Genomic DNA, 15399 nt, shown 5'->3' on the forward strand with positions numbered 1-15399 from the left:
AAAATGTAGCTTACATAAGTTTTGCTCTTTTTATCCATGATACAGAATGAAATTTAAAAATTGACACAGAGAGAAAAGGACCATCTATCAAATGCCTACTATGCTGTATGCCGATACACATCCTCTTTTTATCTTCATTAACCCCCGTGAGGTAGATATTATCATGCTCTCACAGAGATAAGAAAACAGAGGTTTAAAAAGAGGTTTAGGGCTTCCCTGGTGGCGCAGTGGTTGAGAGTCTGCCTGCCGATGCAGGGGACACGGGTTCGTGCCCCGGTCCGGGAGGATTCCACATGCCGCGGAGCGGCTGGGCCCGTGAGCCATGGCCGCTGGGCCTGTGCGTCCGGAGCCTGTGCTCCACAACGGGAGAGGCCACAGCAGTGAGAGGCCCGCGTACCGCAAACAAAACAAACAAACAAACAAAAAAACACACAAAAGAAGAGGTTTAAGTAACTTTCCAAAGGTCATACATCTAGTACATGGTAGACCAGGATTCAAACTCAAGTGCATATGACCCCAAAATGTGCATGTGTACATACACATGCTAAAACCACTGCTGCCAAAAGCTAATAACCAATTAAAGGATAACCCACATATGCTTGATTAAGAATCGTAAGATACTGGTTTTGTTTTCCAAGATGAAAAGTGTTAACTAAAGAAGTTAATGTCCGTGAAAACCAAGAGCACTAAAAACAGCTAGTGGTTTTATGTGAATCAAATCTAATGCTTTTTATTAGTCCAAGAAATCTTTTGTAAATCCCTGTGAAATGTACCAATGATTAACAGGCCAGGATCAGAGCAGCAGAGACAAGCGCTATCAAGAGCCCAGCTGATATAAGACCAGATGGTCTGACTCCAAGTCTAGGGTTCTTTAAACTGTAATAACCCACAGGGCCTGAGACATGCTAATTCTCTAACATCTTCCAGACCACTGAAGTTAGTCCATCATCTTACATTTTAGTTTCAGCTTATTGGTTTAAGTTTAGTTTAGTTCACTCAGGGTTTGGGAAACTCCTCAATCCATAGTGTTTCAAAATGCCAAATAAGAAAAGCAGCAGAGTTACCTGATTTTGTACATAAAACCTGAGTCAAAGAAGAGTATTTCCTTAAACCATGAGTCACATAGACTCCCCATTATAAATAAGATTACAGCATCTACAATATATAGCACATTTACTTTCACTGTTTCCATATTTATATATTGTTTAAATTTTAACCTTTTCTGTAAACTTAAAGGAAGAATCATCATTCTCCCTTCTAAGATGAGAAAACACAGATAAAGGGAGCACTAGAGAGATTAGCAGGAAACCACATGGAAAGCATGCTCAAACTGCAAACCTCCACAGTTTTCCAAAGGAGTAGTAAGCAGGTTCAATTTCAACAAGTAGGTTGCCCATGTTCAACTATTACACTTAAGGAAACCTTCTCATCCACTGAGATCAGGAACAATAATTGGTCCTAATGTCACTGGGTATGCACAAATGTAATACAAGTTTTGGAAATGAGCATAACTGATTCTTGGTAAGCACACAACTCAGCTGGTAGGGCCAAAGTATGCTGGCATACTGGAAAGTGGTCTATCAGCTGCAAACCCTGAGCATGCCATAAGCATAGTCAAATGGGACTGACAGAGAAAATGACAAGACTAGATTGTGTGGATCACAGTGAGATTGGTGAAGAGAATTTTTACTCCTATTTGGTTAGAGTTTAATATGCATCCTGTTAAATTGAAATCTCTTCATTCTGCACATTTTTGTTAATGTAGATACTTACCACACACCCAGAAGGAAGACAAAGGATGGCTGTGTAACCTGGAGCAGAGCTGCTCACTCGGAGGTAAGGAATCCTTAACACTTCTCCAGCTTCACCAACTTGACAGACTACACTGACTTACAACTCCTCAGGCTGACTGCGGAGTGTTCCTCTGGCTGTCCCACAGCCTCCTGCAGTGCAGACAAGCCTTTCTAAGAGGCAGTCTGACTACATCACTGCAGCCCTATCTTTTACAACTAAATAAACCATTTGTTTGTTTATGCTGACATGGGTGTGGAAGCTTAATCATCTGTGATCAAGCCAAACTGGACCAATACACATTTGTTATGGAAAGCTTAAGTGACTTGCCTGTGTTGACATCATACAGCAACAGAGCTGACACTAGATCCAAATGATTTGACCCCAAGTCTAGGGTTCTCTAAACTGTGATAAGCCTAAAATATTTCTCTAACAACTTCTAAACCACTGAAACTATCGTAAGTTTTGGAAGATCTTTCCATTTAATAATAAAAAAGGAAAGGGTATAGCTACTTCAGTTACGGGTTCCAATTTCAACTGCACCATTTTGGTTTTCGTCCTGTGAGCAAAATAAATCGCTGGCCTGATGAACAATTAGAGGTAAGAACTGTATTCATTTGAACTTGAGGGAGTCTTTTACCTATGGATTATTAACACAGACAGTAATATACCCATCAGTGCCATCTTAGTTTAATATGCCAGTAAATACTAAGGGAACTGTATAATCGTATATGCAATATTTCAAAGCATGCAAAATTCCTATGAAAGTTTTAGTGATGCATAGTATTTCCAGATGTGTTGTCACCAGGTTGAGAGAAGATCAAGTCATGCCTTGAATTTATAATATGGAAAAGCCCATGGGACCTCCCCTGGTGGCACAGTGGTTAAGAATACGCTTGCCAATGCAGGGGACACAGGCTCGAGCCCTAGTCCAGGAAGATCCCACATGTCGTGGAGCAACTAAGCCCATGTGCCACAACTATTTAGCCTGAGCTCTAGAGCCCATGAGCCACAACTACTGAGCCCGCGTGTCACAACTACTGAAGCCCACGTGCCACAACTACTGAAGCCCGCGTGCCTAGAGCCTGTGCTCTGCAACAAGAGAAGCCACCATAATGAGAAGCTCACGCACTGCAGAAGAGTAGCCCCCACTCGCCACAACTAGAGAAAGCCCGCATGTGGCAACGAAGACCCAATGCAGCCAAAAATAAATAAATAAAATAAATTTAAAAAAATAGATTTAAAGAATCATACATTATATATATATATATATATATATATATAAAATATGGAATAGCCCAGAAGCTGTATGTAAAACATAACTTTCATGAAAACTTGTTAAAATCAGATTTTAATTTCTTAAATAAATCTCTCTTTTCCTACATTATGGCACTGATCATAGTCTAGAAAATGATGTCTGAAACCATGCTATACTTTTTTTTTTTCGGTACACGGGCCTCTCACCGTTGCGGCCTCTCCTGTTGCAGAGCACAGGCTCCAGACGCGCAGGCCCAGCGGCCATGGCTCATGGGCCCAGCCGCTCTGCGGCACGCGGGATCCTTGCGGACCGGGGCACAAACCCGTGTCCCCTGCATCGGCAGGCGGACTCTCAACCACTGCGCCACCAGGGAAGCCCATGCTATACTTTTAAGTCACTTTTCTGACCAATCAGTTTCAAATTAGTATGTTAAACCCAGTTATCTCTAGATCTGTTAGATAAGCAACTTTTAACTATTCATTTCTATATATATAAAGTCTTCAATTTTGTTAATTTTGTTGTACATACACAGAACAATCAAAATAGAAGGCCACATGTTTTATGGAATTGTACTAAAATCAAAACAATGATCAGACTAAACCCCACAATTCTTAATTCATTATTCTTGTTAATGCCAAGTTTACTATAGCACAGAACTACATGTACATCATACACACCCATTATCTATATTTCCTACAACCATTCAGCTCTAGCCTGCCCTCATGCCAATATTCAAATGATGTATCTGCCTAGACTTTATTTCTATGGTTCCTCTGCATGGTTTTCTACATCAAAGGTATTTATCTGACTTTTGGGCCATCTACTACAATGTGTATTATCATCATTAATATAATGTCTTTATGGTTCCATCCTTTTCTTCCCAGTCCTTCTTAATTTACTTGTACAGTCTCTCTCTTTCCCACTGACTACAACTAAAAACTTGGACAAAATTTAAAAAGCAACAACCTGAGGACTCTGAAGAACAAATAAGAGACAGATTAGGGCAGGAAATCAAAACTTAAAGAATGACCAGTAGAACAGCAATGAATGGAATGAATGGGAAAAGCACCACCCAGTAATAAGCCTGGAGTTGGAGTTGATGAGCCATTATTAACTAGTTGTGTGACCTGCAGCAAGTCATTTAAATGCTCTGACTTTCAGTTCCTTTTCTATGAAATGGGAATAATACCTCATCTATAAAATGAACATAACTGACACCCCTGTGCATCAAAAGGTTGTTGATAAGTTTCAAGTTAGAACACACTTGCAAAAGCATTTTATAAACTGTAAAATACCATACATATCCTAGGCACCATCTAATCTAGTGATCTCCAAATGTTGTTTGACTGCACACCCAATTAGTGAAAAGTCTTTGAGTACATAACCCCAATGTATGGATATTTACGTACATATAAATTATATATGTATACTACTAAATTAACATTATCTACACTAAGTACAAATAAAATACATAAAATTAGAAGAATAAGCTAAAATGAAATAAGGTACATATTTAAAATAACTTCATTTATCTATTAACGGTATAAAACCCTTTTTACTTTTGCTAAATATGTTAATAATAATATTTTAACAAAAGCAAGGTGACTAAGGTTCACTAATTTAATTTGTAGTGACGTGGCAAGTCCAAGATTTGGTTCTAGGCCCAATCTACTGATGTAGTTAAAAAAATATCTTACAAAAACCATGTAGATTCAAACAGGAGGAGTACCTTGTGGCTTAGCTGAACTAATCAGGATACTAACTTATCTCATCTAGCAATTATGCAAAACTTTTATCAAAATTCAACTGGTAAATTTCTATTTTTCCTGGTATCAATCAGTTTACAAGCTAATTACAAAGTTTCGTTTTTTCACATTTTTATTAAATGCATTCAAAATCTAAGGAAACTGTTTCCAAGTATTTTAAGTGTGTCAATACAAGAGTCTTTCTAGGTGATGCACATGGTTTTTGGCAAGAAAATCACATAACAATAGAAATATTTCCCAGCATCTGTTTTTGAAATCATCTCCCCGTAGCAAAGTTTCTTTCAGAAAGTAGTTTGCTTTCTCACTCAGTTAAAATATCATTTTTACCTTAAATCAACAGAATTTTAGAAAATATGTACTAGGTTTCATACTATTCATAGCTATTTATTACCAAGAAAAAAAAAGGTTAAGAAAATTGGAACAGTATTATTTTTGCAAAAGAAAAGTACATAATTCATTGTTAAGTTCAAGGATTCTTTTTTATATTGTCACAAGATAAAGACCAAACCTCTGCATGTATAAACAATAATCATGGTCACTCCCATCTCATCATAAAGTACTACAAAGACTATATATATTTTATTTTCTTCTTTTTTTTTGTCCTTCTGTAATGGTTTATTTCACTAAGCATATATATATTTTAAAGGTCATGTTTTTATAAAATTATTCACAACAGTATTACTTCATGCAATTCTGGTTTCAACTCCTTTCCTGTATTAGCCTGACTATTAATGATGCAATAAACTCCTTTCATGTGTGATGTTATCTCCATTTCCTCACATTTACAGAAAAGTAAGCCACTCCATCAGCAGTCTTACACAGCTTTTCCAAAAAACATTTTTCTATTAAATAAGTCATTACTGTTGCAAATATATTCTTTCTGGTGCATATTTCCTTTAGTGGCTATCAGAAAAGTAACATTATTTATATTTTCTTACTGAAACATAATCTTAAAACAACCCTAAGCTGAAACATGTTATAAATATTATATATCTTCTTCCAATTTAGTATACCATCCTTCCTACTTGCAAGGTTATATTTTTATTCTTTTAACTCTTTAGCGATGTTTTCTATGCTCCTTTCGACAATATTTGCTAATAAGAAATGCATTTTACTTTGTCCCCATATTATTTCAGTCTGTTTTACTGTGGCAGCAAGAACATGCATTTCCCCAACGATATGTAACTTTTTGTCTTTTCACTATTGAATAAGCAAATTTAAAAGGAGCTCTAAGCATCTGTCATTATGTTTAGTATACTTTATAAAAATAATGGACTGAGCAACATAAGACTTAAATATTGATGAAAAAATCACAGGGTTTGTCTTTATGTTCTGGATGCTTAGAGTGTCTTGCTGATTATGATATTTTCATTACCTAATATCTCAATGCATACTACATACTAACATCAAGGGTCACTGTTAACATTAGTGGAGGTGAACCATATTTTATTTTATTTTTTTAAGGTGAACCATATTTTAAATATTTTTCTTGATACTTTTGAACTTCTCGTCAGCTCAGATTGGGTGGTCAGCTTTTTTATCATATGACATGACTATCTGATAAAAATAGGAGTGTAGGGCTTCCCTGGTGGTGCAGTGGTTAAGAATCCGCCTGCCAATGCAGGGGACACGGATTTGAGCCCTAGTCTGGGAAGATCCCACTTGCCGCGGAGTAACTAAGCCCATGCGCCACAACTACTGAGCCTGTGCTCTAGAGCACATGAGCCACAACTATTGAGCCCATGTGCCACAACTACTGAAGCCCGTGCACCCTAGAGCCCATGCTCTGCAACAAGAGAAGCCACTGCAATGAGAAGCCAGTGCACTGTAACGAAGAGTAGCCCCCACTCACCACAGCTAGAGAAAGCGTGCATGCAGCAATAAAGACCCAATGCAGCCAAAAATAAATAAATTAAATTAAAAAAAAAAAAAGGGCTTCCCTGGTGGCGCAGTGGTTGAGAGTCTGCCTGCTGAAGCAGGGGACATGGGTTCGTGCCCTGGTCCTGGAAGATCCCACATGCCGCAGAGTGGCTAGGCCCGTGAGCCATGGACGCTGAGCCTGCGCGTCCAGAGCCTGTGCTCCGCAACGGGAGAGGCCACAACAGTGAGAGGCCCATGTACCGCAAAAAAAAAAAAAAAAAAAAAATAGGAGTGTAGCTCTATGATTATTTTGTTGGTTCACTTGTATTGGTACCTTTAGTATCATCCACATAACATGTTATTTTTGCAGGAATCTTTTTAAGCCGCTTGACCAATTTTTGAGAATTGGTTAGGTTAAAACTAGATGATGTAATCACAGGTCCACTGAACAGTCAAACATGAACTACAATTCATTAAGGTACACCAGAAGTATGGGTGCCAGGTCACCCACTTTGGGAAGTGCAAACCTAACCCATATAGCTATGTAGGTACAAGGCACTCGGCCATGTGTGCTAAGTGGAAAAAAAAAAGATGAAAGCTCAATTTGTACAACTACCTCACTATTAGAGAAAAGATAAAGTGAAAGGGAACTTAATCAATGATAAGCAATTTCATCTTCCTCTCTCCCACCTTTAGGATGCCTCTCTCTGGAGCCTGGAATACTTGAAAATTAAGTAAAATCATCTAGCCTAAGCATTTTCCTGTGGTAATCAAATGAAAGAATGAATCATGGTCTCAGGATCTCTCAGAAAATAAAAATCCATTCTTCATTTCCCTAACTTGTTTAGGGAACTATAATATAACACAGCAGTCTGAGACAATAAGAAAAAATTAAGTTCAATATTATAAAGTAAATTTTAAGTCCCTCGAATACCTTTCCATAAAGTTCTCAGGAACCCCTATATTCTATCATAAACAAATCTGCCTTCATCTAGAACACTGTCCAGAACACTCTCTTCACCTCTTGTCCTCACAGAAGCCTGATCCTCCCCCCAAAATTACTTCCTTGACCAATTTCTAAGATATAATTTTCTCATTCTTCCACACCTTGTCACACTTATCATAAAGTCTAAGTGGCAATTTTAGCATTCTCACAGTTCTTCTGCACCACCTTCAGACCCACATTTTTCTGTCTTTAAATTCCAACATACACCACTTACTATCCTTCCAGAGTGTGCTCTCTCTTACTACCACTACACCTGATCGTTAATATCATTGAGACCTCGGGTCCCAACTCCTCCTGCCGTCTGGTTTATCAGGTCCCTTTCCTTTCTCATTTCTTTTCTTATTTGGTGTTCATGGGCCCATCACTGATGCTATTTTATTTTATCATCCTCAATTCTTCTGTACCTGCTCTGACAACCCCCAGATCAATCTAACCACTTTCCTTCTTTCCAATACAGAGAAAGTAAAGCAATGCTGGGAAAAAATTACCATATAACCATATGAATGAACTATACCACTTCCAACCTCCACTTGGGCCCTCAGTGTTGCTCAGCAAATCTCTTTCACTGGTTCCCAGTTTGCCACAACAAGCATTCTAAATCAAGTCTCTGCTACCAAACTCTCACTTCAGTTTCCTTTTTAGCAAGATTTTACCTCCTACTCCTAAGTAAAAATAGGAGATCTTCTAGGCTCTCTTTCTCTGAGTTCCTAATACTCAAACTATAAACTTATCTACATCCACCCCACCCTCATCTCTCTTATTCTCAAAAGAAGGGGCCTATTTGAGGCTAATCCTCCCTCCGGCTTATCTGAAATCTTATTATATAAACTATTGCTTTTATCTCCATATCTTTAATGTTCTCCTTAAACAAACTGAGACCCTTTAATTTATAAAACATGTTCAGGCCTCTCTCACCTTAAAAAGAAAAAGAAAATTCTGCCATAACCCTGCATCATTCCTTTTTAGCCATTGCACTAGAGAACTGTTTATTTTTCACTCACAGATTCTAAATCAGTATCTGATACATAGTTGACACATAATTAAAGAACCCACTTACTAAGGAATTAATGAATATAAACAGCTAGATTTGTAAATGCCCACCTACAGAAATATTTACATGATAGATTCTCTTCACTAACGACTTCTGCTTATGGTCCACATTTGGAACTAACTAAAATTACAGATGAGTGCTTAAAAGTTCTCAAATGAACAAGCTATCAAAAATTAAAGCTTCTGTCCTAACTGCCATATCTGTCCTAACTTTCCATATCCCTAAAATATATATCCCTAAAATAAATATTCCAAAGCTTCTGTCCTAACTTTCCATATCCCTAAAATAAATATTTGGGATATGGAAAATAATTTTCTTTTAATTAGGATATAGCTGTCCCAGGGGTCTGCCAGCACACATATCTAATGTACATATATGGGAAGAGTAAAATGGGCTTTCAAATAATATTGGTGACCCAATACCTAAGACACTTAAAAAAATTGTTTTAATTGCTCTAGAGCAACACTTTCTCCTCTCTTAGCTTATCAATAGATTGCTGACAAAATAAAAGTAGTTTTACCAGCAAAATGTCCCAGCAAATGTGGATACAACTCATTGGTACCTAGTTTAGTAAGGATTTCCCCACCACATACACACAGACACAAACAAAAAATAAAATCCACCACTTGGATTTATAAGAGGCTGTGTGAAGCTAAAATTTTATAAGTGGGAAGATGAAACCTTACTAAAATTTTAAGTTAACTATAAATTTCTTTTAAAAAAAAAAAAAGCTTGGCTCTTAAATCCAGTAATAAGGGCAGCCTGCAGAACACTGTTAATCAAGGCATGATTCGCTTAAGCCATAACATGGCTAGTATCTGGGAGGTCAAAGTTTCCTACTCTACAAATAGAAGGTCACATGCTCAATTTTTAAAGATGAAAGGTAATTACTAATGAGGTTCTTTTTTTTTTTTTTTTTTGGCTGCGCTGGGTCTTTGTTGCTGTACGTAGGCATTCTCTAGTTGTGGCGAGCAGGGGCTACTCTTTGTTGCGGTGCACAGGCTTCTCATTGCGGTGGCTTCTCTTGTTGCAGAACACAGGATTTAGGCACGTGGGCTTCAGTAGTTGTGGCACACGGGCTCAGTAGTTGTGGCTCACAGGCTCTAGAGCGCAGGCTCAGTAGTTGTGTGGCACATGGGCTTAGTTGCTCCGCGGCATGAGGGATCTTCCCAGACCAGGGCTCAAACCCGTGTCCCCCGCATTGGCAGGCGGATTCTTAACCACTACACCACCAGGGAGCCCTTTACCTCTGCTTTTAAGATCAACTGTCTCGGGCTTCCCTGGTGGCGCAGTGGTTGGGAGTCCGCCTGCCGATGCAGGGGACACGGGTTCGTGGTCCGGGAGGATCCCACATGCCGCAGAGTGGCTGGGCCCATGAGCCATGGCCGCTGGGCCTGCGTGTCCAGAGCCTGTGCTCGGCAACGGGAGAGGCCACAACAGTGAGAGGCCCGCGTACCACAAAAAAAAAAAAAGAGAGAGAGATCAACTGTCTCTTAAAAATGTGTTCTCAACTCAATCTGCAAGACAAAATAGCTACACTCTGATACTTCTTAGGTAGTCTAATTTTGAACTCACTGCTCACCACTGCTTATTAAAAATTGAGTGGAGTGTTACAATATTTAGAGAGAACTGCTCAAAAGTGCACACAGGTCATCCATCCCTCCAGATATTATAAATCTAGCCCTGGTCAAGTCAGAGCAACAGAGACCTGAGAGGCCCACTTAAGAACTACTTTTACTGAATTATACCTTGGTATGACAGCAACAGTCCACACTGAAGACTGGTAACATAAAATTCCAAGAAGCCATGGCTACCAAGATGTTGCCTAGGAAACTGTCCATCACAACATCCAAGAATATCTGTACTTCTGAGCAATGAGTTTTTTATCTTATGAACTCTGTAACCTAGTGTCAAGAACTAGAGAGTTCAGTCAGAGCCAAATTTGCAGAGTATCCATAGACAAGTTTCAGATTACCATGATAAGCTTTCCCTGACTCCATATTTTTCTTCTGCTTCCACTTTTTTAAAAAAATATTTAATTAATTAATTAATTTTTTATTTTTGGCTGTGTCAGGTCTTTGTTGTGGCACATATGATCTTTTGTTGCAGCGCTCAGGCTCTTCAATGCAGCGTGCAGGCTTCTCTCTAGTTGTGGCATGCAGGTTTTTTCTCTCTCTAGTTGTTACGCACGGGCTCCAGAGCACGTGGGCTCTGTTGTTTGTGACACAAGGGCTCTCTAGTTGAGGCGTACGGGCTCAGCAGTTGTGGCACGTGGGCTTAGTTGCCCTGCGGCATGTGGGATCTTAGCTCCCCAACCAGGGTTAGAACCAGCATCCCCTGCATTGGAAGGAGGATTCTTTACCACTGGACCACCAGGGAAGTCCCTGCTTTCACTTTTAACTTCTGTTTTACTGTTTTGTGATAATCTATATGTATAAACTGTTTTAAATCCTGTTTAGAACAAACCAGAGGAACACTGAAATGAATAGATCAAGAGAGTTTCAAGGAGCCATTACAGGATCCTTTGTACGATCCAGATACATGTAATTCTCTGGATAGAATTGTTCATATTTGATCATTAAAGGTTCAGGATAAACTAAAGCCAAGTGCTTTTATCCATAAGAACATAATTAATTACCTAGACTTGATCTTGGTCAGTTGGGCAGGGGCTGGCAAATTTTTTGATTAAGAAGTCTATTGCTATGTGCAGTTAAACTGATGTTTCTAAGAAGTATATATAGGCACGTGATCAAAAAATTGTTAACTGCAACCAGTCAGTAAATTTTACCTGGTATACATTTCCTTCCTAAAGCAAAAGAACTTTTGAAGACAAATCTGACTTAATGATTAAAAGATGAGCAGCAAGACTGGTTGTCTTTTTTATTTATAAGGGCAAGCTGCTATTCCCTTAAGGAGGAAAAGGGAGAGGAAAGCAGAATTTTGAGCGAGTATAAGGCATCTCCAAGACTTGAAAAGGGCTTAGGAAAAGAATGGAGAAAATCTTTCCCTTGGGATAGATAATGGTATACCTAAAGAAGCTAGGGAGCTGAAATTATCTAGGGGCTTACAAATAGTGGCAGAGCCACAAGAAGCATCTTTTCCAAAATATTTAAAGAAATATATTGAGGGCTTCCCTGGTGGCGCAGTGGTTGAGAGTCCGCCTGCCGATGCAGGGGGCGCGGGTTCGTGCCCTGGTCCGGGAGGATCCCACGTGCCGCGGAGCGGCTGGGCCCGTGAGCCATGGCCGCTGGGCCAGCGCGTCCGGAGCCTGTGCTCCGCGGCGGGAGGGGCCACAGCAGTGAGAGGCTCGCGTACCGCAAAAAAAAAAAAAAAAAAAAAAAAGAAATATATTGATAAGGCAGTTTTTAATACCATGATAAGTTTCCCAACTTAAGACATAATTTGGTTAACAAAATAGATTAAAATAAATCTGAATAAGTAAATAGAAACTGTGCATATATTAAGTAAATAGAAACTGTGCATATATTAAGTTTAGTTTAATCTGGTTTCCTTGTGTAAAATCTTCTACTGTACCCTCTTTATTTTTTTTAACTAGCTTAAAAACTTTTCTTTAAAGCGAGGGTAAACTGATAATTTAAAATAGTAATTTAAAATATCAATCAATTCACAGAATTTCCACCCAGCTCACCTCCATAGTTATATCTTACCAACACACTGGCATACATTCAGTAAGAAAAGATAATGATAAAGAATGGTGATACTTCCTTTTAGAGATGATAAATACTATAGAGAACACAAATCAACACACACTCCAAAGAGGAAAATTCATTTAGCATTTTTCTAACCACAAATTAAATATTCACTAACAAGATTTTTAGGACTCAATTTTGTTTGCGTAACCCTTACTAAAAAATAAAGGATATCATTAATATATCAGTAAACACCTGCTATTCTTTACACGCTCCTTAGGCTAAACTTATAAATCAAGATATGATTTGTGTTGAAGGAAATTACTATGACCTCCCTTACAGTCCCATCCTTTCCCCACATAAAGAAAATGCAGGGGACTTCCCTGGTGGCGCAGTGGTTAAGAATCCGCCTTCCAATGCAGGGGACACGCGTTCGAGCCCTGGTCTGGGAAGGTCCCACATGCCGCAGAGCAACTAAGCCCGTGTGCCACAACTATTGAGCCCGCGTGCCACAACTACTGAAGCCTGAGCGCCTAGAGCCCATGCTCTGCAACAAGAGAAGCCACCACGATGAGAAGCCCACACACTACAGTGAAGAGTAGCCCCTGGGCTTCCCTGATGGCGCAGTGGTTGAGAGTCCGCCTGCCGATGCAGGGGACACGGGTTTGTGCCCTGGTCCGGGATGATCCCACATGCCGCGGAGCGGCTGGGCCCGTGAACCATGGCCGCTGCGCCTGCGCGTTCGGAGCCTGCGCGTTCGGAGCCTGTGCTCCGCAACGCGAGAGGCCACAGCAGTGAGAGGCCCGCGTACTGCAAAAAAAAAAAAAAAAAAAAAGAGTAGCCCCTGCTCACCGCAACTAGAGAAAGCCTGTGTGTAGCAACGAAGACCCAACGCAGCCAAAAATAAATAGATTTTTAAAAAAAGAAAATGCAAATGATGCCCAATTTAATATATGTTCTCCAATGACTCTTATCACTTAAAATTACAACATAGCTAAGGAAGGAAGAAAAGAAAAGATAGTGAAGTGTATTTGAAAATAGTGCTTTCTTTTTGTTTTGCGGTACGCAGGCCTCTCACTGCTGTGGCCTCTCCTGTTGCGGAGCAACAGGCTCCGGACACGCAGGCCCTGCGGTCATGGCTCACGGGCACAGCCGCTCCGCGGCATGTGGGATCTTCCCAGACCGGGGCACGAACCCGTGTCCCCTGCATCAGCAGGCGGACTCTCAACCACTGCGCCACCAGGGAAGCCCGAAAATTGTGCTTTCTTACCAATATGTTGCTGTAGAGTCCAAGAGGAGTTTGAGGCACGAGCAGAGAGCATCTTTTCAACAGCTGGAGGAAGCCTCCTCCAATTAGTAAACTCCAAAGTGAAGATAAGGATGTCATCGCTGATTGAGTCAATCCTATATTGGAAAGATATTAACACAAAATTAGACACAAAATACACCAAGGTTCACCCTGAAAACAAACACCACATAACCTATTCTTACAACATCTTGATATGGAAGGCAGACAAAGAACTGCAGCATAGAAAATATTCATGAACCTAGAGGCAAGTTCAGTGGACATGAAAAATCAGCTATAGTTGCTACAGGAAACTCAAGTGACTGTGCATGTTGTTGTCCAATGGATGACAAAAGGAGTTTCTACTCTTACAGAGGGTAGGAATTTTCCTTCCCATTCCCCAGCAGCAGTGGTAAGAAAAGACAGATTCAGTGTCACTGTCATTAGTGGATTTGCCATTATTTCCTCCCAAATGGACCATCTTGCCAAATCTAGATTGGTCATCCTCACAGACACATAATTTAACAGTTCTGAAAGGATAAAGCCCAAACACCCAAAGCTGTCCCTAAACTGAGTGCATGAGAGAGATGGCTTGTTTCTGACCAGCTCTCAGAGATGTACTACAACTGTTCTCCTATAAGAACCTTTCCCATTATATTGTAGATACGGCTCTAAAGGACATATCAGAATAAGTTGTCTTTAAGAACTGAAAGAAGTTGTTGAAGACAAGAAGTTCTCCTTCTATTTTTTAAAAATAATGTCATATTTCCTACCAACCCACCCAAAAGAGACTTCCCAAATTTTATAAGCACTTGAATCCTAATAGAAAGAGCACTGACCCAAGAAAAGCTCTGATTTCTAACATCACCTAAGCCCTAGATCCTGGTCTCTAAAATGAGAATAACACTTAACCTACCTATTTTAGGGGACTATTCATGAAAATAATGGAGACAATATAGTAAACAGACTTTTAAAACTATAAAATGTTATATAAATATTTGATATTACTAGAACTGGTTTGAAATTTTCAGTATTACATTTTCAGTGGGCCTTATAACATTGTACACATGAAATTTAGTCAAAGCTTAAAGAGAACTCTAAATTCTAATAAGATATTTATTTTGTACTCAACTAGATACTCCCCTACCATCACATTGTTTGAAGAAAAATAAAATCATTAGGGTCTCTGGTGATTACTTCAAAAACAGAAATTCTTTTCAAGGTCACTTTTTTGGAGACATTACTGAGCAAGGACAAAATAAGGGAAAAATAGAAGTAAAGAAACTGAATAATACTCTAAACCTGTCATCTCAAAGACAACTTATTTCTCGTAATTCAGGGTCAAAGTATCCTTGAAATGACTGATTAGAGAGTATGAAAATTATTTCCTAAAATCTTAGTTCTCTATTATGCAAACTTATATAAGGAAGAACTTAAACTGTAGCACAAATGCTTTGGGAAACATTTTACTTCTCAAAAAGCTCTCAGTGAAGTCACGATTTATCAGAAAATACTGAGAATAAGTGAAATGATAAAATATATTCAAATGCAAACAACCTCCTTCACTTTCTAGGAACCCCACACCAAAGGTTACTTGGTTCTGGTTGCTAGTTTCTTTTTTAATGGTTTCATTTTTCTACCTTAATGTGCTGTCTCACTGTGGCCAAAAACAAAGTCATTTTTGTGCAGTTATCTAAACACACACATAAGAAATAAATCTATTTACACAGCT

At 39.2% G+C, this 15399-nt stretch overlaps 1 protein-coding gene across 2 annotated transcripts in view; it reads right to left on the minus strand.

Annotated features, from left to right (window-relative positions):
* The window catches only part of ASB3 (ankyrin repeat and SOCS box containing 3), a 93778-nt gene that overhangs the window by 2097 nt on the left and 76282 nt on the right, over positions 1-15399 (minus strand). For both annotated transcript variants that reach the window (XM_082672500.1, XM_082672499.1), the window contains one exon: positions 13653-13786. In XM_082672500.1, coding sequence (XP_082528626.1) covers positions 13653-13786 — 134 coding nt within the window. The remainder of the gene's footprint in view (positions 1-13652; positions 13787-15399) is intronic.

The sequence above is a fragment of the Grampus griseus genome (assembly GCF_964374135.1).
Source record: "Grampus griseus genome assembly, chromosome: 15".
Taxonomy (NCBI): Eukaryota; Metazoa; Chordata; class Mammalia; order Artiodactyla; family Delphinidae; genus Grampus; species Grampus griseus.